Source organism: Canis lupus, chromosome 13 (assembly GCF_003254725.2).
Source record: "Canis lupus dingo isolate Sandy chromosome 13, ASM325472v2, whole genome shotgun sequence".
Taxonomy (NCBI): Eukaryota; Metazoa; Chordata; class Mammalia; order Carnivora; family Canidae; genus Canis; species Canis lupus.
Genome location: NC_064255.1, coordinates 49,540,705 through 49,563,341, shown reverse-complemented (window position 1 = coordinate 49,563,341; position 22,637 = coordinate 49,540,705). Strand labels below are relative to the sequence as shown.

General features: G+C 40.5%; 2 protein-coding genes across 2 annotated transcripts in view; one reads left to right on the top strand and one right to left on the bottom strand.

The window, feature by feature from the left end:
• IGFBP7 (insulin like growth factor binding protein 7) overlaps nucleotides 1-11,024 on the top strand; it is a 68,723-nt gene extending 57,699 nt beyond the window's left edge. The window contains exons 2-5 of the mRNA XM_025435809.3: nucleotides 531-640; nucleotides 8,443-8,559; nucleotides 9,289-9,415; nucleotides 10,763-11,024. Coding sequence (XP_025291594.1) covers nucleotides 531-640; nucleotides 8,443-8,559; nucleotides 9,289-9,415; nucleotides 10,763-10,782 — 374 coding nt within the window. The 3' untranslated portion in view covers nucleotides 10,783-11,024. The remainder of the gene's footprint in view (nucleotides 1-530; nucleotides 641-8,442; nucleotides 8,560-9,288; nucleotides 9,416-10,762) is intronic.
• The window catches only part of POLR2B (RNA polymerase II subunit B), a 47,111-nt gene continuing 35,416 nt past the window's right edge, over nucleotides 10,943-22,637 (bottom strand). Inside the window, exons 17-25 of the mRNA XM_035709558.2 lie at nucleotides 20,883-20,979; nucleotides 19,784-19,878; nucleotides 17,932-18,182; nucleotides 17,757-17,846; nucleotides 17,410-17,517; nucleotides 16,069-16,182; nucleotides 15,569-15,729; nucleotides 11,888-12,083; nucleotides 10,943-11,201 (exon numbers count right to left, since the gene is read on the bottom strand). Coding sequence (XP_035565451.1) covers nucleotides 11,112-11,201; nucleotides 11,888-12,083; nucleotides 15,569-15,729; nucleotides 16,069-16,182; nucleotides 17,410-17,517; nucleotides 17,757-17,846; nucleotides 17,932-18,182; nucleotides 19,784-19,878; nucleotides 20,883-20,979 — 1,202 coding nt within the window. The 3' untranslated portion in view covers nucleotides 10,943-11,111. The remainder of the gene's footprint in view (nucleotides 11,202-11,887; nucleotides 12,084-15,568; nucleotides 15,730-16,068; nucleotides 16,183-17,409; nucleotides 17,518-17,756; nucleotides 17,847-17,931; nucleotides 18,183-19,783; nucleotides 19,879-20,882; nucleotides 20,980-22,637) is intronic.

The following is a 22,637-nucleotide window of genomic DNA, read 5'->3' as shown; positions in this document are numbered from 1 at the left end:
ATTTAAACCATTAAACAAAAAAAAATAAAAATAAAAAATAAAAAATAAAAAAATAAACCATTAAACATGGGCAGTCCGGGTGGCTCAGCGGTTTAGCGCCGCTGTCCACCCAGGGCGTGATCCTGGAGTCCCGGGATCGAGTCCCACGTCGGGCTCCCTGCATGGAACCTGCTTCTCCCTCTGCCTGTGTCTCTGCCTCTCTCTGTGTGTGTCTCTCATGAATGAATAAATAAAATCTTTAAAAAAAATAATAAGCCATTAAACATGAATTAAGGGAGTGGAAAATTTTGTCAACAGTGAATTTTTCTTCCTAATGATATCTGTTTGTTTAGATGTGTGCATTTCCAAAGCAGAGCTTCAAATCATGCTGGTGGCAGGGGGATGCCAGGCTCTGGTCTTTGAAATTTATTTTAGGTAATGCACAGGGGGCACAGCCTCCTAAACAGAGTCAAGTATTTACTTCCTAGAATGCTAACGTGAGAAAAAGATGGTTTAAAAAGATGTGTTTGGCTTTGTGTTCTCTCTTGTAGGTCCTTCCATTGTGACACCCCCCAAGGACATCTGGAATGTCACTGGCGCCCAGGTGTACTTGAGCTGTGAGGTCATCGGAATCCCAACCCCTGTCCTCATCTGGAACAAGGTCAGTGGCCCAGATTTCAGGAAGGCCTCCAAGGCTGCCGGCCTCTCCTACTCCCTGCCGCTCCTCAGAGGTGAAGCCTTGTGGTGACCTTCCAGACACTTCCCCTGGATCCACAGACCAATTTTACTGACCTCCAGAATGGTCTCCGCTCTGCTTTTGTTATCAGGGCCTGAGGCTGGAGTCTTAGGAACTGGAAAACTATAATGCTGAACACCCAAACCCAGCATGTGAGTGTGTGCGCATGTGAGTGTGAGCATGTGTGTGTCCTCACCAGAGACGGTACAGCATAGCAGCATCATGGTTAAAGATGTGAGTAACCAGGTCACGAGAATTCTAAGGCCCCCCTGCCCCCAGGTTTCTTCCCCTGAGCACTATTAACATTTTGAAGCAGGGATCCCTGCGGGGCTCAGCGGTTTAACGCCTGCCTTTGGTCTCCAGGGTGTGATCCTGGAGACCTGGGATCGAGTCCCACGTCGGGCTCCCTGCATGGAGCCTGCTTCTCCCTCTGCCTGTGTCTCTGCCTCTGTGTGTGTGTGTGTGTGTCTCTCATGAATAAATAAATAAAATCTTAAAAAGATATATTTTGAAGCAGATAATTCTTTGATGTGGGGGCTGCGCTGTGCATTGTTAAGATGCTTAGCATCATCCCTGGCCTCCACCAGCTGGATGCCAGTAGCACCTGCCCCCTCCAGCTGGGGACAGTCAGAAGTGTATCAGGACATTGCCAAATGTCTCCTGGGGGAAAAAATCGCCTAAAGTAAGAAGCAGTGCTCTAAACCTCCATCTCCTCCTCTGTATGATGAAGGTGGCATATAGTTTTTGTAAAGAGTCCATAAAGGAACGCAGGCTTGTTATCAGCAGAGTTAACGCTGTTGCTGTCACCTACTGTTCCTGGAAATATTTCTCCTCAAGTGGTATTATCTTGTGTAATTGTCATCACATTTGAAGGATAACGTATTCCCAGCATGTCTGTAGAAGGGAAAACACTCATTTCCCAGATCAAATAGTACTTCACGGTTATACTCTATGATTTTACATTATTTCCCTTTTTGTGCATTTTCAAGGTTTTATTTATTTGTTTATTAAAGATTGTATTTATTTATTCATGAGAGACAGAGCGAGGCAGAGACACAGGCTGAGGGAGAAGCAGGCTCCCTGCAGGGAGCCTGTTGTGGGGACTCGATTCCAGAACCCTGGGATCACGACCTGAGCCAAAGGCAGACACTCAACCACTGAGCCACCCAGGCACCCCCTTTTTTTCTGCATGTTGACAGGGTGAAGCCTCCCAACAATGCGATGGAGTAAATACCATCAAACTTGTGCTAACAACAAGGAAATAGAGTTTAAGGAGAAAGGCGTAACCAGGTACCCCTTTCTGGGCTGGTTCACTTCTCCAGCGAGCTCTGAGATGGTCTCTCGATTATTTTGTTTGCAGGTATCTGACCAGAGGATCCACTTCTGGAATTCCAGGGGGATCTTGGCTCCCATGGTCAGAATCTTGATGTGGCAGGTTGTAAGAACCTCCCTTCAAACTACCCTGAGCAAGAAAAAGGGAGAGTGGGGAGTGGCGACTCCTGCCTCTGGGGTGCCTAGATCCAGGTGCGCAGTGTGGTCAGGACTCGGGTCTGGACTTTGATCTCCGCGTGTGCGTCTCATTTTTTCCTTCTACTTCAAAAAGCCCCACACGGTCGGCAGCATTGTCATTGGCAGCTCCGGACGCATGTTATGATCACCCCTTGAAGACTCTAGAGGAAAGAAAGGGCTTCCCCTGTCCCTGCTGCATTGTCCCCTAGAAGGACGCTGACTCGGGTGGGGCCACCTGCCACCCTCTGGCCAGCGGGCTGCATCATCCTCATGGGGCCATCTGGTGGGAGTGAGGTCAGGGGGATTCCAAAAAATGGGGGTAGGGGGGCAGAGACACCACCAGCAATGTTGCGACCAACCTTTACAGCTGTAACTTCTGTTAAAGAGGACAGTGAAGGGGATCCCTGGTGGCTCAGCGGTTTAGCGCCTGACATTGGCCCAGGGTGCGATCCTGGGGTCCCGGGATTGAGGCCCAAGGCCCGCATTGGGCTCCCTGCATGGGGCCTGCTTCTCCCTCTGCCTGTGTCTCTGCCTCTCTCTGTGCCTCTCATGAATAAATAAATAAATAAAATCTTAAAAAAAAAAAAAAGGACAGTGAAATTTCACAGTAAATTTTGCATATTTCAAAAACGCAAATTTCTTTTTTTTTAAAAGATTTTATTTATTTATTTATAATAGACATAGAGAGAGAGAGGCAGAGACACAGGCAGAGGGAGAAACAGGCTCCATGCAGGGAGCCTGACGTGGGACACTATCCCGGGACCCCAGGATCCCGCCCTGGGCCAAAGGCAGGCGCTAAACCGCTGAGCCACCCGGGGATCCCAAAAACGCAAATTTCCAACGCAAAATGTATTTGTCACTACAGGCCATGTCACCGACCTAAATAATTAAACAAGCCATTTGTTTCTCCCCACTTTCCCTGTAACCAAACTGTTAAGAATACAAACCAGAAAAAGGTCACGTTCAAATTCAATTTAAGCCCAGAATTGCTTTCGGATTATAAATGGATGTTAGAGTCTCAAGTGTCAAGCTTGAAGTTCAAGAAGGCAGCTTGTCTTCCTTGCTCAAGAACTAACTCCCAGTGGGCAGCCCAGGTGGCTCAACGGTTTAGCGCCGCCTTCGGCCCAGGGCCTGATCCTGGAGACCCGGGATCGAGTCCCACGTCGGGCTCCCTGCATGGAGCCTGCTTCTCCCTCTGCCTGTGTCTCTGCCTTTCTCTCTCTCTGTGTCTCTCATGAATAAATAAATAAAATCTTAAAAAAAAAAAAAAAACTAACTCCCAGCAGCCGCAGAGCGTGCGGAACGAGCCTTCTCCCTCAGACACTGAAGGCTACGGTGGCGCCTCTTGTGGTCTGTACTCTGTGGCCTCTAGTTACTGTGTGATGTTGACGAGGCCCATACTTCTCCAGCAAACCCCCAGCCTAGAAAGATTCCAGGAGCAGTATTTTGAGATGGAGAAATGAACTGAAATAGCCATATTTTAGGCTGAGAGAGCCTTAACCCAGCAGGTCAGAGATGATGCTTATGGAGAAGATAAAACACCTAGAATTCCTTCCAAACGCTTGTAGTTTCTGAGACCAAAGCTCTTTGTTCTTTTCCTGCCTGAACATTTCTGCAGATTTGGGCTTTCATGACCCCCAGAAATAGTTCTTTAATTAAAAATAGTGATAGGAAAAAAAATAGTGATGGGGCACCTGGGTGGTGCCCAGTTGGTTAAGCATCTGCCTTTGGCTCAGGTCATGATCTCAGGGTTCTGGGATCGAGCCCCGTGTCAGGCTCCCCGTGCAGTGGGGAGTCTGCTTCTCCCTCTACTTCTGTGCTCTCGCTCACTCGGTCTCAAATAAGTAGTTAAAAATTTTTTTTAAAATAAATTTTAAAAAGTGATGATAGTAATATTAGGAGAGACTCTCCAAAGACGTAAAAAAAAAGAGTTCAAAATCTCCCACCGTCTTCCACTCCCTGAAATAACCAAGTGAACTGCCCTGGTTTTTCTTTCTAGACCCTTATTTGTGTCCAGACACCGGCACATATTCCCAGTATGTGGCAGGCCTAGGGGGGAGCATGTTACTGTGATACTGGCTTTTCTCAATTAATTTCTTGGGCATCCCTCCAGGTCTGCTCTCGGTAACTACATGATATTCCTAGTATGAGAGTGTACCATAATTATTAAACAATTCCTGTATTGTTTCTAATTTTTGACCACCTTAAATAATATGAGTATATACATATTCTATATGCAAGTGCTTTTATTTTTTTCCCCTAGAAGATGGACTCCCCCCAAAAGATCCATGACTAGGTAGGTCAAAAGATTTGTTTTAATGCTAGTTTTAATAGACATTGTCAGATTACTTTCTAAATAGATTGTAGCGGTTCACACCCTCCCCAGTAGTGTAGGGGTGCCATTTCCCTGCATCCTCACCAGCACTGAATATTGCCCAACTTTTTAATTTTTGTTAATGATGGCTAAAAATATCCTTTTGTTATTGCTTTAATTTCTTTGACTACATTGAGGATACATTTTATCACATTGTAAATTTTCTTTGGGGTTCAGCAGTCTTTTATTTTAAATTTTTTAAGATTTTCTTTATTTGAGAGAGATAGAGCACACGAGTGTGGGGGTGGGTGCAGGAGGACAAGCAGACTCTTCTCCCTTGTGCAGAGAGCGCAAGCTGGGCTCAATCCTAAGACCCTGAGATCATGAGCTGAGCTGAAGTCAGATGCGTAAGCAAATGAGCCACCCATGGGCCCCTAATTTTATTTTAATTCCAGTATAGTTAACATAGTGTTATATTAGTTTCCAGTGTGCGATATAGTGATTTTTATCAATTCCATACATCACCCGGTGCTCCTTACAAGCGCACTCCTTAAGCCCCCTCACCAATTTCACCTGTTCCCCCCTCCACCTCCCCTCTGGCAACCAGCAGTTTGTTCTCTAGAGGTAGGAGTCTGTCTGTAAGGGCACCTGGGTGGCTCAGTGGGTTAAGCATCCGACGCTTGATTGCAGCTCAGGTTTTGATCTCAAGGTCATGAGTTCAAGCCATGTATTGGATTCCATGCCCAGCATGGAGCCTACTTTTTAAAAAAAAGTCTATTTCTTGATTTTTTTCCCCTTTGCTTCTTTGGTTTCTTAAATTCCACATACAAGTGAAATCATTTAGTATTTGTCTTTCTCTGACTGATTTCACTTAGCATAATACCCTCTAGCTCCATCCATGTCATTGTAAATGGCAAGATTTCACTTTTTATGACTGAATAATATTCCATTGTGTATGTGTGTATGTATACATATATATACGTTTCAGTGGACACTTGAGTTGCTTCTATAATTTGGCTATTGTAAATAATGCTATAAACATAGGGATGCATGTATCCCCTTGAGTTAGTATTTCTGTATCTTTGGGGTAAATAATAGTGCAATTCCTGGATCATAGGGTAGTTCTATTTTTAACTTTTTGATTAGCCTCCATACTGCTTTCTTTCCACGGTGGCTGCACCAGTCTGCATTCCTTCCAGCAGTGCATGAGGGTTCCATTTTCTCCACATCCGTGCCAACACCTGTTTCTTGTGTTGTTGATTTTAGCCATTCTGACAGGTATGAGGTGATATCTCATTGTAGTTTTGATTGGTATTTCCCTGATGGTGAGTGATGTTGAGCATTTTTCATGTGTCGGCCATCCACATTTCATTTTTATAGCAATGTCTGTCTTCTCATTTTTAATTGGATTGTTTTGGGGGGGGTTGAGTTGTATAAGTTCTTTATATATTTTGAAAAGAGTATTTTTCATATTGTGTGTTATGTGAATTGTGTTCAAATATTCTTTACCCATTTCTTTTTTGGGTTGTTTCTAATTACTAGTCTGTGGCTTTTTGTACAGGAGATATTTATTGACCCTTTCTCACGTATTAAAAATATCTTTCCTAGACAATTATTTTGTTTTTAGTGGGTTACAGTGGCCGGGGATATGCAAGTTTCAACAGACATGTATTTATTTCATCATAAACCTCTTCTGAAACTTCATCAAAAAGGCACAGCAAGTATGTTCTATACTGCATAAAAATCCTCTAATGGTTCCCTGAAATTCAGTGAACCCTTGAAATGTATTAACCTGTAAGAGTCAGACTAACTCATCCTGCTTTGTAACCACGGGCACTTTTCATTAATTGCTTATTTGCAATAGCAGGATTCAGGAAGATGTTGTTGCAGCTAAAATACAAGCAGAGCTGAAATGACTTCCTGGGTCTCCCTCTAATTCACCTAGTTGACCCCTTATGGTGAGCAGTGACTGCTAGGCAGTTTTTTTTTTGCCTAAATTTCTAAGGTTCAAACTCTGAAGCACGTCCAGCCCATTGCACATCTGTCAAATTGTCTTAGAATCCACTTTTCTCAGCCAGCATCCTTTTCTTTTCTTTTTTTTTTTCAAACTATAAAACACATTGATCGACAAACTCCCCTCACATGAGGGAGCAAGGAAATGTGCCATATAAAAATGTACCATGTAATAATTCTTGACATTTCTACATGTTTTCTATGTGGTGAGTAGCTTTTTACAATGTATTAGAATGTGAGTTCTGTTACATATAAAGATTTGCTTTCCAATCCAACTTGAGAGCAGTTTATACAGTAGACCAGGTTTACTGGCGCAGAATGCTCCTAAGAGTGACGTAACCTGAGGACCAGCAGTTGCTGAGATTATTTTCCATGGAGTAGAGTTTTTCTGCTCTGGTCACACACAGAGCTCTAGAAGAATTCTGAAATTCACTAAAGACCAGAGATACGTTACTTTGGCCATTGAATCAATACTCTCACACCATGGTTATAACCATTTTCAAATATTTCAAAATCTGCACTAGCATAAACTGTTTTTGCCAGCTACTTGGTAAATGGGAGGAAAAAAGATGCCTACGGAGTTTATCTGTTTCGTCTTGATAGCTCTTCCATGTGAAAAACACTAACCTGGCTTTCTCTAATGGTCACAATAGGGGGAAACCCCGGGGGGTGGGGGGCGCTAAGCAGGCAAGCAAAATCCAGGCATTCCAAATCAATAATGCTAGGTATTTTTTTATAAAGTAGAGGAGTTGGCCTAGGTCCCTCATGGTTTTCAGAGCCCTAGCCCTGGTGTCACGCCACAGAAAATGAGTAGACTTGAAGTTGAGACAAGCTTACTGATGTGTAGTAGGAGTGGGACACACAGGGAGATGCAACACTAATGTAGAGTGTCCATATAGTATGTCACCTGTTTTTTTGTGACTCAGAATCTGCTCAATAAAATGAAAACTACTTGTGAGATTGCAAGTCCTTTTTCCTAATTAGAAGTTACTTATCAGTTAAACATCAACCTCTTACAGGTGGCCTGAGATGGAATAAACGAAACATTGCTTCCTGTATCGCTTTTTTTTTAAAGCCCATCCTTATCACAAGCCTTAAAATATTTGTACCCTGACTCAACAATTCCACTTTTAGAAATTTATACTAAATGTGTATGTACATAAGGGTTACATTTTATTTTTCCATATACTTTTGCGTATTTTCCAGTTTATAATATGAACACAGGTCATGAGGGGGAAATTAGGACAGAGTTCACTATTACCCTCAAACCAAGGAGATGGAATGTCTTAACCCATCCCTATTTCCATCATGACGCACAGGGGTGGGCAGCAAGCAGCTTTTGTCATAAGAGAACAGAGCCAGCAGTGTGTATTTGACAGGCATTTTTTTGCTCTCAGTTCTTTAGTAAATCATTAGAATGAACTCTTAGCCCTCCGAACAAAAAGAATGGTACTGATTTTGGACTCAACCTACTGTTTTCTATTACTGAAGTGGTTGCAGAGCATAGCCTCCTACTCAAGGTCCCAAGAATCAAATCTAGCACTTGGTGACAGTTTGTCAAACATGGCATGGCAAGCAAGAAAAAGCTCAGCAAAAAACAGAATTTATGAGGGCATGAGTGAAGGATGGTAGTCAGTGGCAGCAAAGTATGATGGTGTGCCTTCCCCAAGCATGCAGAAAAATAGTTTAAAATATATAAACTTAGAGGGAAACTGACAGGAAGAAATAAGATCTATAGTTAAGTATTCAGGAAAGAGTAACAGGGAAATTGCTGGGTTTAATCCAGTTAGAAAGTCTGACGCATACCCCACACAATTCTAAAAATGTGGCTGCTTCCAAGTTGGTTTTTCAGTACAAGAAAACTTAAGACTATTTGCTTTTGTTTTTGCAGGTAAAAAGGGGTAACTATGGAGTTCAAAGGACAGAACTCTTGCCTGGTGACCGGGACAACCTGGCTATTCAGACCCGGGGTGGCCCAGAAAAGCATGAAGTCACTGGTTGGGTGCTGGTGAGTACCAAGAGCTGCCAAGGATTTCATTCCTAGGATTAGACACAGCAAGCCTGGCAAAAGTGCCAGATGTCCTGGCAGGCTGCAAGTATTTGCCCTGCCACACCACACACTCTTTGGAACAAGCCTACCAGGAAACTGCTACTCCTCTTTCAGAGGGAACTTAAAGAGCTGAGATTGGTTCAATGTTTTGGAAACAACCAACAAATAAATGAGAATATTTTCTCTTAAGAATTCAAAGCACGGGTGCCTGGCTGGCAGTCAGTAGAGCATGTGACTCTTGATCTGAGTTGTGAGCTCAGTCAAGCCCCATGCTGAGCCTGGAAGCTTACTTTAAAAAAAAAATTCAAAGCAAAATCCTCACGGGGAACTAAGTGGCCCAACCATTATTTTAATCAATTCTTAATGGTTATTTTTATTTGACCTCTGATGCTCCTAAATTGTACTTATATCCACTAGTAGTCTTCCTCAAGCTGGTATGGCACATGTCCCCAGTTCTTCACCTATACATTGTGTTCAGAAGCTGTCAGTGGTGTTTCCTCAGAGCGTCAGTGCTCCTGGCAGAACAGAAGGGCAGCTGCCTCACTCTTCCAGCACAGTATCTGCACTGTTTCTGGCAGTACCTCTGCTAGGAATCCCCTATTCAGCCTAAGAAATAATGACCTAACTGGAGCCACTGGGAAAGAGAGGACTGCCATAGAGGAGCTAACGATCCTTTTTCTTTCATAGGTATCTCCTCTCAGTAAGGAGGATGCTGGAGAATACGAGTGCCATGCATCCAATTCCCAAGGACAGGCTTCAGCATCAGCAAAAATCACAGTGGTTGATGCCTTACATGAAATACCAGTGAAAAAAGGTAGGTAATGAATCTCACAACCATTTAAGGATTAGTGGTTTTGTCTCATAGAGAAACAGAACCAAGGATGAAATTTAGACGTAGCTCTTACTGAAGTTGTTAGCCACAAAGACATGCCATCAACATGTGGAGCACATGGCTCTACGAGAACATCTGGACAGTTGATGGAACGCTACTGTTAAGACTTAGATGCTTTCATCTTATCTCACATGTAAAAGTCAAAACTCAAAACTTCAATGGAATGGCTTATATTTCCCACAACTTTCTATCCACATGGCAGTCTTCCTTGGTGTTGCAACCATTACATTAAATTTCCACTTTAAAGTAAATGATTGTGGGATCCCTGGGTGGCACAGCCGTTTGGCGCCTGCCTTTGGCCCAGGGCGCGATCCTGGAGACCCGGGATCGAATCCCACATCTGGCTCCCGGTGCATGGAGCCTGCCTCTCCCTCTGCCTGTGTCTCTGCCTCTCTCTCTCTCTCTCTCACTGCGTGCCTATCATAAATAAATAAAAAAAAAAAAATTAAAGTAAATGATTGTGAGCAATTCTGGTCCTTCACTTTGAGCTTTTATAAGAGAAAGCCAGAAGGGACAGTATACTGGCAAGTACCCAACTCTACTCTGCCTTGCCATCAAAAAGCTGCCTCTCAAGCACCTATCCTGGCAGCATCAGAGCACTGCTACTTTACATTTATGTAGTGGTCTTAGACTGATGTCCGAACTGGCTTCTCTTAAACCAAAAATAACAAAATTTATTATCAGCATCTGTCAAAACATCCCTCTGCGCAGATCGCTCGGGAGGAGGAAGTATCAAGTAAATATGTGCTTGGTCAGATTCTCCTTGGCCAAGATGTGGACAGCCAGGTGATGAAACAGCAGTAGCTGACAGTCATGTTTCGATCTCAGCTCTGCCACTAATTATCCTCCACTTGAATTCTGAGAGAATGCTTGATGACAGAGGACAGTTCCTTCGCGTCTCTGGATCTCAACTTGGTTGTGAAATGAACTCTTCCACTTCTATAATTAGTTCCATCTCTCATTCGTAGACCAGAACAACAAAATCACATAGGTCAAATTCCAAAGAGTGTTTCACCCTATCATGTGTTGTTTTAGAGATTTTAATTTATTCATGAGAGGCAGAGACATAGGCAGAGGGAGAAGCAGGCTTGGTCTGCAGAGAGCCTGATGTGAGACTCCATCCTGGGACCCCGGGATCACGCCCTGAGCCGGAGGCAGGCGCTCAGCCACTGAGCCGCCCAGGCGTCCCCCTATCGTTTGTACAGTTACTCACATATCCTTTATCATTTATTATTTCTTTAATTTTCATCTTTTTCTTTTTTTAAACAGGTGAAGGTGCTGACCTATAAACTGCAGAATGTATTAATCTGCATCACTAAAAGTAGTCCTGGTAACTACAGCCTCTGTTCTTGCCTAATAACCAGTTTCTTTTCATCCAGTCCACTAACGCTTAGTTATATATTCACTGGTTTTACATAAAGGAAATCCAAAATAAAGATAACACATCAAGACTATCTACAAAAATTTATTGTCTATTTACAGAAGAAAAGCATGCATGTAATTAAAATCAATAAAATGCTTTCTCTCACAATGCAGTACACTGTGGTTTTTTTTTTTTTTTTAAAAACATACTGAAGAAACAAAAATATTTACAAGTATCTTGAGGTTTTTAAAAGAACTAAACACTCATCATTCGAGGTGCAATACTCATAGACATAAGTTCCTGAAACAACAGCTTGCATGCATAAGGCATTCGCACCAAAGAAATCTGGAGGGAGAAGAAAAAGGTAATTAGCAAAACTGTATTTGAAATAACCCCACTCCCCTACCCCAGAAAAAGGTATGAGGTCTTGGTACTGTAGGTGATAAATAAGGGCTGATAACATTCATCCCTTATTTGCTACTTTGTGGCGGCTCTTTCTCCTGAGAGGCTTTGGTATTTCTTTTTTTTTTTTTTAATTTTTTTTTTAATTTTTATTTATTTATGATAGTCACAGAGAGAGAAAGAGAGAGGCAGAGACACAGGCAAAGGGAGAAGCAGGCTCCATGCACCGGAAGCCCGATGTGGGATTCGATCCCGGGTCTCTAGGATCGCACCCTGGGCCAAAGGCAGGCGCCAAACCGCTGCGCCACCCAGGGATCCCGAGGCTTTGGTATTTCAGTCTTCTAGCCAGACATAATTTATATTCACCTTTTTTTTAACTCCTTAATTTAAAATGTTTAAAATCTCTTGTACACATCCTTATTTCCAAAAGATGAGACATTACCCCACTACAACTGGTTTTTAGAAAAATCAAATTATCTTTTTCCTCATTTAAAACTAAGAATCTTATACAGGTGTTAATCAAAATTGTGAAAATGCCAATCGGTTCCACCACACTGAACCTGCCTGCATGATTAAACCAACATAGTTATATCCTAAACAAGTATCAACTGCCAATAAGGTCTACACACCTGGGTTTTATTGCGGCAGCCTCGGCATTCATATGTATGGGTCCTCGTGTTAGCAATCGCCATTATGCCACAAAGATTGCAGACATGAACCTGATATGGATCTGACGCCTCAAACAATCTTTCCCTTAAAAACTGGGCTGCTCCATGGGCAATCTGACAATCTCGTTCCATTTCTCCAAAACGTAGACCACCATCACTGTTAAGAACAAAGAACAGATTATTTTATACTAATAAATAAAGCAGCTTCTCCATGAATGAGTCTCCCAGGCAATCAAGCCTACACTGATAAATGTACACTGGTAAAAGTAATGGAAAGAACAAGTGAATAATCACAGGTTTCCCCAGTATGGAAGTGAAATGAAATGCATTATTTAAAGAGCCAAAAAGTGGATGGTTACAGCTTCTATTTAATAGTCTCAATACATAAAATTCATAAAACCAATGATTTCTTAGTGATATTATCAAAAACCAAATCATCAATTTTGGAGAATGATAAACCAAGAAAGAATCAAGCATTTATCTTGCCTAAATGAACTATGTCACAAGGTTAACCAGTTGAGGAAACAAAGTTTCTCTCTATACAGAAGTATAAACAGGGACATCAAGTAATGATCATTAATGGCTGCTGAAACTGTAAGACACAGACACTGGAAATACACAATATTGCCTATGACATTACTGCAAAACAAAAGAGTGCAATTCTTCATTTCATCAAAGCTCAAGATCTAATTAGCTATTTACAAGAAAAATAGGAATATATAGCCCCAGAATGCAACCGGCAAAATCCAGAGTGTGAGAAACCCTCCAGGGCTAACAATCCAGTTTCTTCAACACATAAACACTGCAAGGGAAAGGAAAGGTGAAAGGCAACCTATAGACTTAAAAAACAAAAACAACTCCAACTGCAAAGCACAGATGTATCTATATCCTAACTGAAAACAAATCTCCTTAAAAATTAAAAATTTCCAATCAGGAAAATTTGAACATTGGATACTTAGTAATATCAAGGTACAGCTCACCCTGAACAAAGTGTAAGGGGCTCTTATTCCTAACCCCATCCTGCAGTCAAAAATATGTGTAAACATCTGATTCCCCAAAAATCCTAATAGCCTACTGCTGACTGGAAGCCTTACCAATACTAGTCAGTTAACACATACTGCACATATGTATTCTACACTATATTCTTTTTTTTTTCTATAGTATATTCTTAAAGCTAGAGGAAAAAAGTGTTAAGAATTGTAAGAGAAAATACATTTACAGTACCATATCAAAAAAAATCGTGTACAAGTACACCTGCACAGTTAAAACCTGTATTACTCAAGAGTCAACTATAGTGTGATTAGGTGTTTTGGTGGGATTTTTGTAATGTTCTAATACTTTAAAGTTTTCTGAGTGTAATCTGTGGACCCAGTAAGGGTGGAAACTATTTTCATAATAATATAACACATTTTTACTTCTTCCACTGTATTGACATGTGCACTGAGATGGTTGCAAAATAAACTACAAGACACAAAACAAGGCAGTGGAACCAAACTTACTAGCAGTCATATTCTCCACTGTGAAGGGAAGAGGGAAAGCCAGTTTCACTTAAGAATGTCATTAATAATAAAAGCCTGGGTGGCTCAGTCCGATAAGCATCTGGCTCTTGATCTTGTGATCAAGAGTTCAAGCCCTGTGTTGGGTTCTGCCCTGGGTGTGGAGCCTACTTAAAAAGAATGTCATTAATAAAACTGTAAAAATAGTTTTATTAAACCTTGATTCTTGAGTACACGTTTTTCTGAATATTCTATGACAAAACAGTTCTAAAGCACTTCTGTTCTATACTAAGGATGCTTGTCTTAAAGAAAAACACTTGCATGATTCTGAAATAATTTCCTTTTCTCATGGAGTATCTTGAAAAAATCGCTGACACCAATTTTGTTAATTCACCAACACGAAGAACACCAACTATGTGAATCTGAATTCAGACCTGGGTATTGGGCAGACATCATTTTTTTTTTTTTTTGAAAATGAACACAGTAATCCTTTTACTTTGAGGAAAACTTGTAAGTATTTGTTGAAAATGATTAAAATTTGAGCTTTCAATCAAAAAAAATTTTTAGAAAACCTCTATTTAACACTGGCCGTGAGAGCTTCTCAATAAAAGATTTCTGATAACACTGGTGAAGACACTACAAATGTGAATTTTTAAAATAAATGAAACACATCAACATGAACCAGTTTTTTCCAAATAGCCCCAGTTATAATGCTACAAAATTATACATGTGTAAAAGATACATTCAAAGTGCAAGACAGGCCAGAATTTTAATACAATATGGTTTCAGATTCTACATCACAGCTAACCTTTAAGAAACTACAAATTGTTATTTTGGCATAGCCAAAGAATATCCACAGTCATCTAAAAAGGTTATTAAAATATTTCTCCCTTTTCCAACTACATGTCTATATGAGGTAGGATTTTCCTCATATACTTAAATATAAAAAATACTGCAATGGATTGAATGCAGAAGCAGACACAAGGATCCTGCTCTCTTCTAGTAAACCAGCTCATTAAAAAGATTTGCAGGGGTACCTGGATGGCTCAAGTCTAGGTTAAGCATCTGCCTATGGCTCAGGTCATGAGGCCCAGGTCAGGGTCCTGGGACCAAGTCCCAAATGTCAAGCTCCAGGCTCAGCAGGGAACCTGCCTTTTAAGGACATTAAGGAGGGCATGTGATATGATGAGCACTGGGTGTTATAAGCAACTGATGAATTACTGAACTCTACATCTGAAACTAATGTACTATATATAGGTTAACTGAATTTAAATAAATACATTTTTAAAGATTTGCAAAAAGGTAAACCAATGTCACTCCTCACTAAGTTTACTTAGAAAATAAATTTTTCATTAAAAATGTTATTTATGGGCAGCCCAGGTGGTCAGCAGTTTGGCGCTGCCTTCGGCCCAGGGTGTAGTCCTGGAGACCCGGGATTGGGTCCCATGTCGGACTCCCTGCATGGAGCCTGCTTCTGCCTGTGTCTGTGCCTCTGTGTGTGTGTGTGTGTGTGTCTCATGAGTAAATAAATAAAATCTTTTTTTAAAAATGTTATTTATGTTAATGCCTAATGGGCTTATTAATGTTTTCTGTGATTTATTTTAGCAAAAAAGAGCACGCAAGCAGGGGGAGGGGCAGAGAATCCCCAAGCAGACTCTCCACTAAGTGCAGAACCCAATGCAGGGCTCAATCCCAGGACCCTGAGATGATGTCCTGAGCTGAAATCGAGTTAGATGCTCAACTGAGTAAGCCACTCAAGGGCCCCCTTATTAGTGTTATTTTTTACTAAATTAACATTTTAAGTCTTAATTTTAACTTCTACCATGATTAACATCAATAGAAACAACTCAAAAACTCTTTAGGGTCCTGGAACTAAGAAATTTGAGAACCACTTTCATAAATATATCCTGAAATATATTCACAGATGAAAATGATGTCTAGGCTTTGCTTAAAAGTAATCAGGAGCTGGTGGCAGTAGGGAGATAAATGCAGTTAAGTCAGTCTGGCCACTGATAATTACCTGATGTGGAGTGAGAGGCACATGGGGGTTTCATTATACCATTACCTCTATTTTGGTAGGTGTTTGATATTCTTCATTAAAAAAGGTTAATTAATAATAACAATGATGGTGATGCAGCTCTCTTACCGAGATCTACCCTCCATGGGCTGTCTATTAAGGATCTGAATAGGTCCCCTGGCACGAGAATGAATCTTATCATCCACCATATGCTTCAAACGCTGGTAATATGTGGGACCAATAAAAATCTGTGACGTGATTTTTCGACCAGTGAAACCATTGTACAGGACCTGAAAGAGATTTTGAAGTACAGACTTAAAAATATTAAAAATACATGCATAGACCATATGATTTCATTTATATGAAAACTGAAAGCAGAGAGAATGTTTACCTTGGGGCTCGGATGGGAGTAGTAAATGGAAGGATACAGGAGGGGGCATCCAGGCCTAAAAGAGTTCTAATTTTTGAGATCTGGGTGCCAGTCACACAGATGTGTTCATCAAGCTATACATTTATGATTTGTGCACATATTTAAAGCATTGTCATACTTCAGTAAGAATTGATTTTTTAAAAATGAAACTAGACATATACGACAAAGGATATAACTACTAATATAAGAGCAAACATACCTCATTTCCTCTGAGATGGTAGCCATAATCAGATAACAGATTAGAAATCTTCTGCACGTTTACAGCATCATTAAATGGAGTGGCATCACCAATTTCACCCTTGTTAGCTGATACCTTTTTTTAAAAAAAAGTAGTCTTTAAAAGCTGGGTCCTTCTGTATTCCCTTAGAAGTCTTTATCAATAAAAATATATTCAGTTAAAAAATCCTTTCTATACAGGGAAGATTTTGAATTTAAAAATCTATGTTATGGAAAGCTGTAATATTATGTTTCATTTTATTAATATCTTAAATGAAATATTTATAACAAACTAATTTACTGAAAAAAATTAAACTTGGGCAGCCTCGGTGGTTTAGCGGTTTAGACCTGCTTTCCGCCCAGGGCATGATCCTGGAGACCCGGGATTGAGTCCCACGTCAGGCTCCCTGCATGGAGCCTGCTTCTCCATCTGCCTGTTTCTTTTTCTCTCTCTCTCTCTCTCTCTCTCTCTTTCTCTCTCTCTCTCTCTCCCCCCCTCCGTCTCTGTGTGTCTCTAATAAAAAAAAAATCTTTAAAAAAAAATTTTAACTCAATTATAAGCCTTCAAAAAGGGAAGCTATCCATGAAACCAGATACAAAAAGAATGAGACTCCCAACTGTTTCCTATGGCTCAAAGAAAGTGACATTTTAATGCCCTCAAACCAAGTCACCTATGTGTTAGGCTATATCCATTCTACCGGAACAAGATACTTAAAAATGGAAAACCTACTGAAAGATGCATGAATATAGCTAATAATACAGCTATACAATTATTAAGTTCACACTGAACTAACCACCAATGAATTAACCCCTCATCTACAGAAAAGAACCAGTCAAAAGATAATAATAGATGTATGTAGAGATTGGATGTAGTAAATTTAATAAAAATTCTGACTTAGCCAAAACCTCACAAATTTTTGCTGGGGGAAGAAACACACAATCATAACCAACTTACAAATTAAAAGCAGGAAAAAGAAAAAAAATTAAAAGCAGGAAAGTGGGACGCCTGGGTGGCTCAGCAGTTGAGTGCCCGCTTTAGGCTCAGGGCACGATCCTGGGATCCTGGACTGAGTCCCGCAACAGGCTCCCTGTGGGGAGCCTGTTTCTTTCTCCCTCTGCCTATGTCTCTGCCTCTCTCTCTGTGTCTTTCATGAATAAATAAATAAATCTTTACAAAATGTATGAATAAATAAAAGCAGGAAAGTAAGTATCATACAATCTTTTTTCCAAAAAAGAACCCTGACTCAAATATGAGAGAATCACCTATCATCATTTTGGAAGAAACATCAGTTTGGAACATATATTTTTAAAGAATATTTCTTACCTTCCCTTGAAGACATTCAATCAAGTGACCAATAGTCATGCGAGAGGGAATGGCATGGGGATTTATGATGATATCAGGGGTGATACCCTCACAGGTAAAAGGCATGTCCTAGGAAGAAATTTTTTAAAGGAGACAAACGTAACTCTCTTAACTATGAAACTGAAATGGATCCTCCCCTTTCTGAAGTTTCCTATGTCCTCAATTCTGTTCAACATGCTCTATTCATTTACTTACTCAAAATTAAAAAGTCAAGCCTCTATCATCTCTGCACTTTTAAGTTAAAGCAAATTTTGATTCTGTAAAATGTTAAACTGTGGGTTAAGGTGAGGGAAATAAGAGATACCTACCTCTTGTCTGTACTGAATACCACAAGTACCCTTTTGACCATGTCGACTAGCAAATTTGTCTCCAATCTGTGGAATTCTAACAGAGCGGACCTGAATTCATACAAAAATAGGTTAATTAACTTAAGTCAAACTGGTTTACTTTTTATAAAAAGCAGTATGAAAAAGCTATACTCACCCTTATTTTACAAAATTTATATCCTTCCTGGTTGAGAGTTACCATAACCTGATCCACAATGCCAGTCTCACTAGTTCTAAGAAATGTGCTACAGTCTCTCTTGGTATAGCGCCTATTAGTGCCCTCTAATTCATCTTCATTTTCAGGCAAGGTGACTGTTTTGCCTATAATAACATCATCTCCTGATACACGGACTCCAGGAGCTATCAAACCATCATCATCCAGCTTGTCATAAATGGCATGCCTCATACCTATGAGGAAACAGACACAGAATTTTCTGAAATGGTACTACTATATAAAGTATTTAAAATGTCACATAACCCGGGGCACCCGGGTGGTTCAGTCTGGTTAAGTGCCTTTGGCTCAGGTCATGACATCAGGGTCCTGGGATTGAGCCCTATGATGGACTCCCTGCATGGTAGGGAATCTGCTTCTCCTCCTCTCCCTGCCCTCCCCCCCCCAAACTTGTGGTCTCTCATTCTAATAAATAAATAAAATCTTAAAAAAAAAAAAAAGTCACATAATCCCCCCAAAAGATTAAAACCAAATCCTGAATCAGTTCCAAGTCAGAGAGAAGTTCATAGGAATCTTTAACACCATGAGCTATGTGTAATAATAATACAATGCTCTTACTCCAAATCCTACAAACTATTCTGAATTCTAAAAAAGTACTGGACTAACACTGGAAAATCAAAATGTCTATGACTTTGGATAAGGGTGTTGCCATCTTCTGATCTCAGAGGGCCTGGGTTGTGCAGTCGGTTAAGCATCTGACTCTTGGTTTCAGCTCAGTTCTGATCTCAGAGTAGTGAGATCAAGCCCTGCATCCTGCTCTGCCACTGGGAGTCTGCTTGGCTTTCTCTCTCCTTCTTCTGCCCCTCCCTCCTACACTCACACTCTCTCATTGAAATAATCTTAAAAAAAAGAAAGAAAAGAAAAAGAATATGCTCTCTACACACATCCTCTCAAAGAAATTTTGAATTTCATCTTACATAATCTTAACTCCACTGGACATCAATTCACTACTACATAGAACCACCCACAATGGCTCTATTTCTATAGGATAACAGAAAGATGACTTAAAAAACAAGACACATTTTACTTCACACAATACCATTAGAGGTCAAAACTGTAGCAGATACATACATTTCCCTGGGACAGCCCATCCATCCCACTGCATACATAGTTTTTAAGTGTCTATGAAAATAGTAACTAGACAATAAGTTTGAGTTTTCTAAACAAAAAAAAGTGCCAGGTATCCCTTTATCTGTTAAATGTATACAAATATGGTGGCTAGACAAATATTATGGACACACTACAATGTGGAGAGGGAAGGGAGTTCCCATGCAAATACATAAATTGAGTGAAAAGTTCACAGTACAGGAGTACTGTATCCCATGAAATTATATGACCTCTGTGATGTTCTAAAACCCTCTTCGGGGGATCCCTGGGTGGCGCAGCGGGTTAGTGCCTGCCTTTGGCCCAGGGCGCGATCCTGGAGACCCGGGATCGAATCCCACGTCGGGCTCCGGTGCATGGAGCCTGCTTCTCCCTCTGCCTGTGTCTCTGCCTCTCTCTCTCTCTCTCTGTGTGACTATCATAAATAAATAAAAAAATAAAAAAATAAGAAAAAAAAATAATAAATAAATAAAACCCTCTTCGATGCAGATCTACCAGGATGGAAGGATCTTAACAAGCCAACTCCTATGTGTAAAGACTTTTGGCAAACACACATATTTTCTTATATATCAGCTCTAAAAATAGTGGAGGGGGGCAAGGGGGAGGTACTAATTAGGAAAAACATGGTGAGTTAACTTTAAATTCCATTATTTTAAATGTCAGTATCACTTACCCTGGCATGTTTCGCGAGTTGGCTTCTCAAAAACTTCTTCTTGATCAAATCCTTTCTTAGATTCCTGTTCTTTATATGATCGATAGAAGACAGACCTAAAAATGCATGGTTGTAAAGGTAACTTCTATTTTCCTTTTATAATAGAGGTTAGAATATACCAATCATTTTTACTTTGATATTTGGGAGACAATTTAACCATGAATCTAAAATAAGAGTTAACTGTATCAAGAGTCAAAGTCAAGTCTTAAATGGTATTATATGCGCCACACACGTAGCATTTGATCTGTATCTTAACACAGCTGGATTATATGTGAGAACAGGAAGGACCTAAGGTCACAACTGCAACCTCCTACCTAAAAGAAGAATCCCTTCCCTAATAACCCCCAGAGAAGGTCATTCAGGATCTGCTCCAATATCTCTGGTGAGAAGTTTATGATATTAAGGTATCATGCCCACTCTCTGGTCCTAGTTCTATCCTGACACTATGCAGAAAAAAAATCCATCTTCTCAATCTCTAGTTTTTAACCAATCTTCATATGCCAGTATCTGGGATTGTCAATAAAATAACTAAAGCATAAGAATAATAAAGACTGAAAAAATACTATAATTTTAATAGTTATTTGTGGGTCCTAAGATTAATAGGTTTATTTCTTTAGACATTTCTGTATTATAATTGCAAACATGTATTTGCTTACCAAAAAAGAGTAGAGGGTGGCGACCTCAAAATATTAGCATTTGAAAATCCTGAGACACAGGAAATAGTGTCATTCCTTCAGTCATTCATGACCATGAACCAACTGGGCCTGTTTTCTGGAGCAGGGCATTGATTTCGCCACACTGAACTCTATACAGCTATCTATACAACAGTATGTACTGGCCAGTATGTACACATAGCTTCATGAATGGAGGCAAAAGAGTAAATATCGTAACAGAAAAACTTCTCTGCTGTCAGATCATTTTTTCTTCTAGCCTGACTTTCAAAACCACCAAAAAGTTTGGATACATACAAGCCAAATCTATTTTTTTAAAAACTTTTTTTGATTAAAGTATTAATTTTTGCACTGTATCTGTGTTTTGACAACTGTTGTAAATAGCTGACCTGAAAAAGCCTCTGTCTACAGCTGAACGATTCATGATAACAGAGTCTTCTTGGTTATATCCAGTGTATGATGCAATGGCCACAATGGAGTTGATACCTGTAGTGCATGTAAGAGCATACATTAAAGCCTCATCCGGGAAACAAAGAAAAACTTTCTTTTATTTATTTTTAAAAAGTTAAAAATTCCTTAAATTTTTTATTCCTGGTACCACTACTGCAATTGACAGGACAATATACATGATGTAATGAAAAAGACAAAGCTACAACAGCTAAAAGACCTCAGGAATATACATCTAGGGGCGCCTGGCTAGCTCAGTCAGTAGAGCAAGCAACTCTACTGGGTCAAGCCCCCATGATGGGTGCAGATTACTTAAAATTAAAAAATAAAAATAAAAAAAAAAAAAGAGGAATGTTCGTCTAATTGACACTACATCGCATTAAGCAATAGCTGCATGTTTTGAAAACTGTGGCTATAACCATCCTGAACAAGAAATGTTTTCTATTTAAGCTCTGGTAACTTTACTGACTATGGATCATCATTTCTCCTACGGCAGACTTTTACAGACGAATATTTCAAAGTAACCTGCAGCTTTCCTGACCAACTCACTCTCTCTCCTGCTAAGAACTGTAACCCTTTTCTTCTGAGTTCTTTTAGAATCTTCTGCTATCATATCCACCACTTCCACCACCAGATCCATAACCACCACCATAGGGACTACCCAAGTTTCTTCACCAAAACTGCACCCCTTCACAGGTCCATAATTTAATTGCTGTTGTCCACTCTAATTTCCAAAATCACTAGGTTCCCACCACCAGCATAGTTACATCCTCCAAAATTTCCTCCTTCACTGTAACCCCTGTATCTTCCACCACCACACCATAGCTTCCTCTACTGTTACAATCAAGACCACCACTATCATTGCCACCACCCTCTACAACTACCTCTGCTGCCAATACCTCCACCACCACAGCCTCCTCTTCCACCTAAGTTTCTTCTGTGATCCATAAAGTAGCCAGATCCACCTCTACAACTTCTTTGTGATCCAGCAGACTGCATTTCTTGCTTAGAAAGGGCCTTTTTCACTTCACAATTATGCCCATTAATAGTATGGTATTTCTGAACAGTAATTTTGTCAATTGTATCAATGATCATTCAAAGTTACAAAAGCAAATCCTTTTTTTTTTCCATCTCTTCCTGTCTTCCATAACTTCTAGAGTTTCAATCTTGCCATATTTTTAAAAAATACTTAAGGAGGGACAGCCTGGGTGACTTAGCAGTTTAGCGCCGCCTTCAGCCCAGGGCCTGATCCTGGAGACCTGGGATCGAGTCCCACGTCGGGCTCCCTGCAAGGAGCCTGCTTCTCTCTCTGTCTGTGTCTCTGCCTCTCTCTCTGTCTCTCATGAATAAATAAATAAATAAAATCTTTAAAAAAAAATACTTAAGGAATCTCTATACCTAACATGTGACTGGAACTCACAACCCTGAGATCAAGAGTCATACACTCCTCCAACTAAGCCAACTAGGTGCCCCTAGAGTTTTTTATTTTTTTTAAAGATTTTACTGATTTATTCATGAGAGAGAGAGAAAGAGAGGGAGAGGGAAGGGGAAGGGAGAGGGAGACAGACAGACAGACAGACAAGCAGGCAGGCAGGCAGAGGGAGAAGCAGGCTCCGTGCAGGGAGCCTGACATGGACTTGATCCCAGGTCTCCAGGATCACGCCCTGGGCTGAAGGTGGCGCTAAACCACTGAGCCA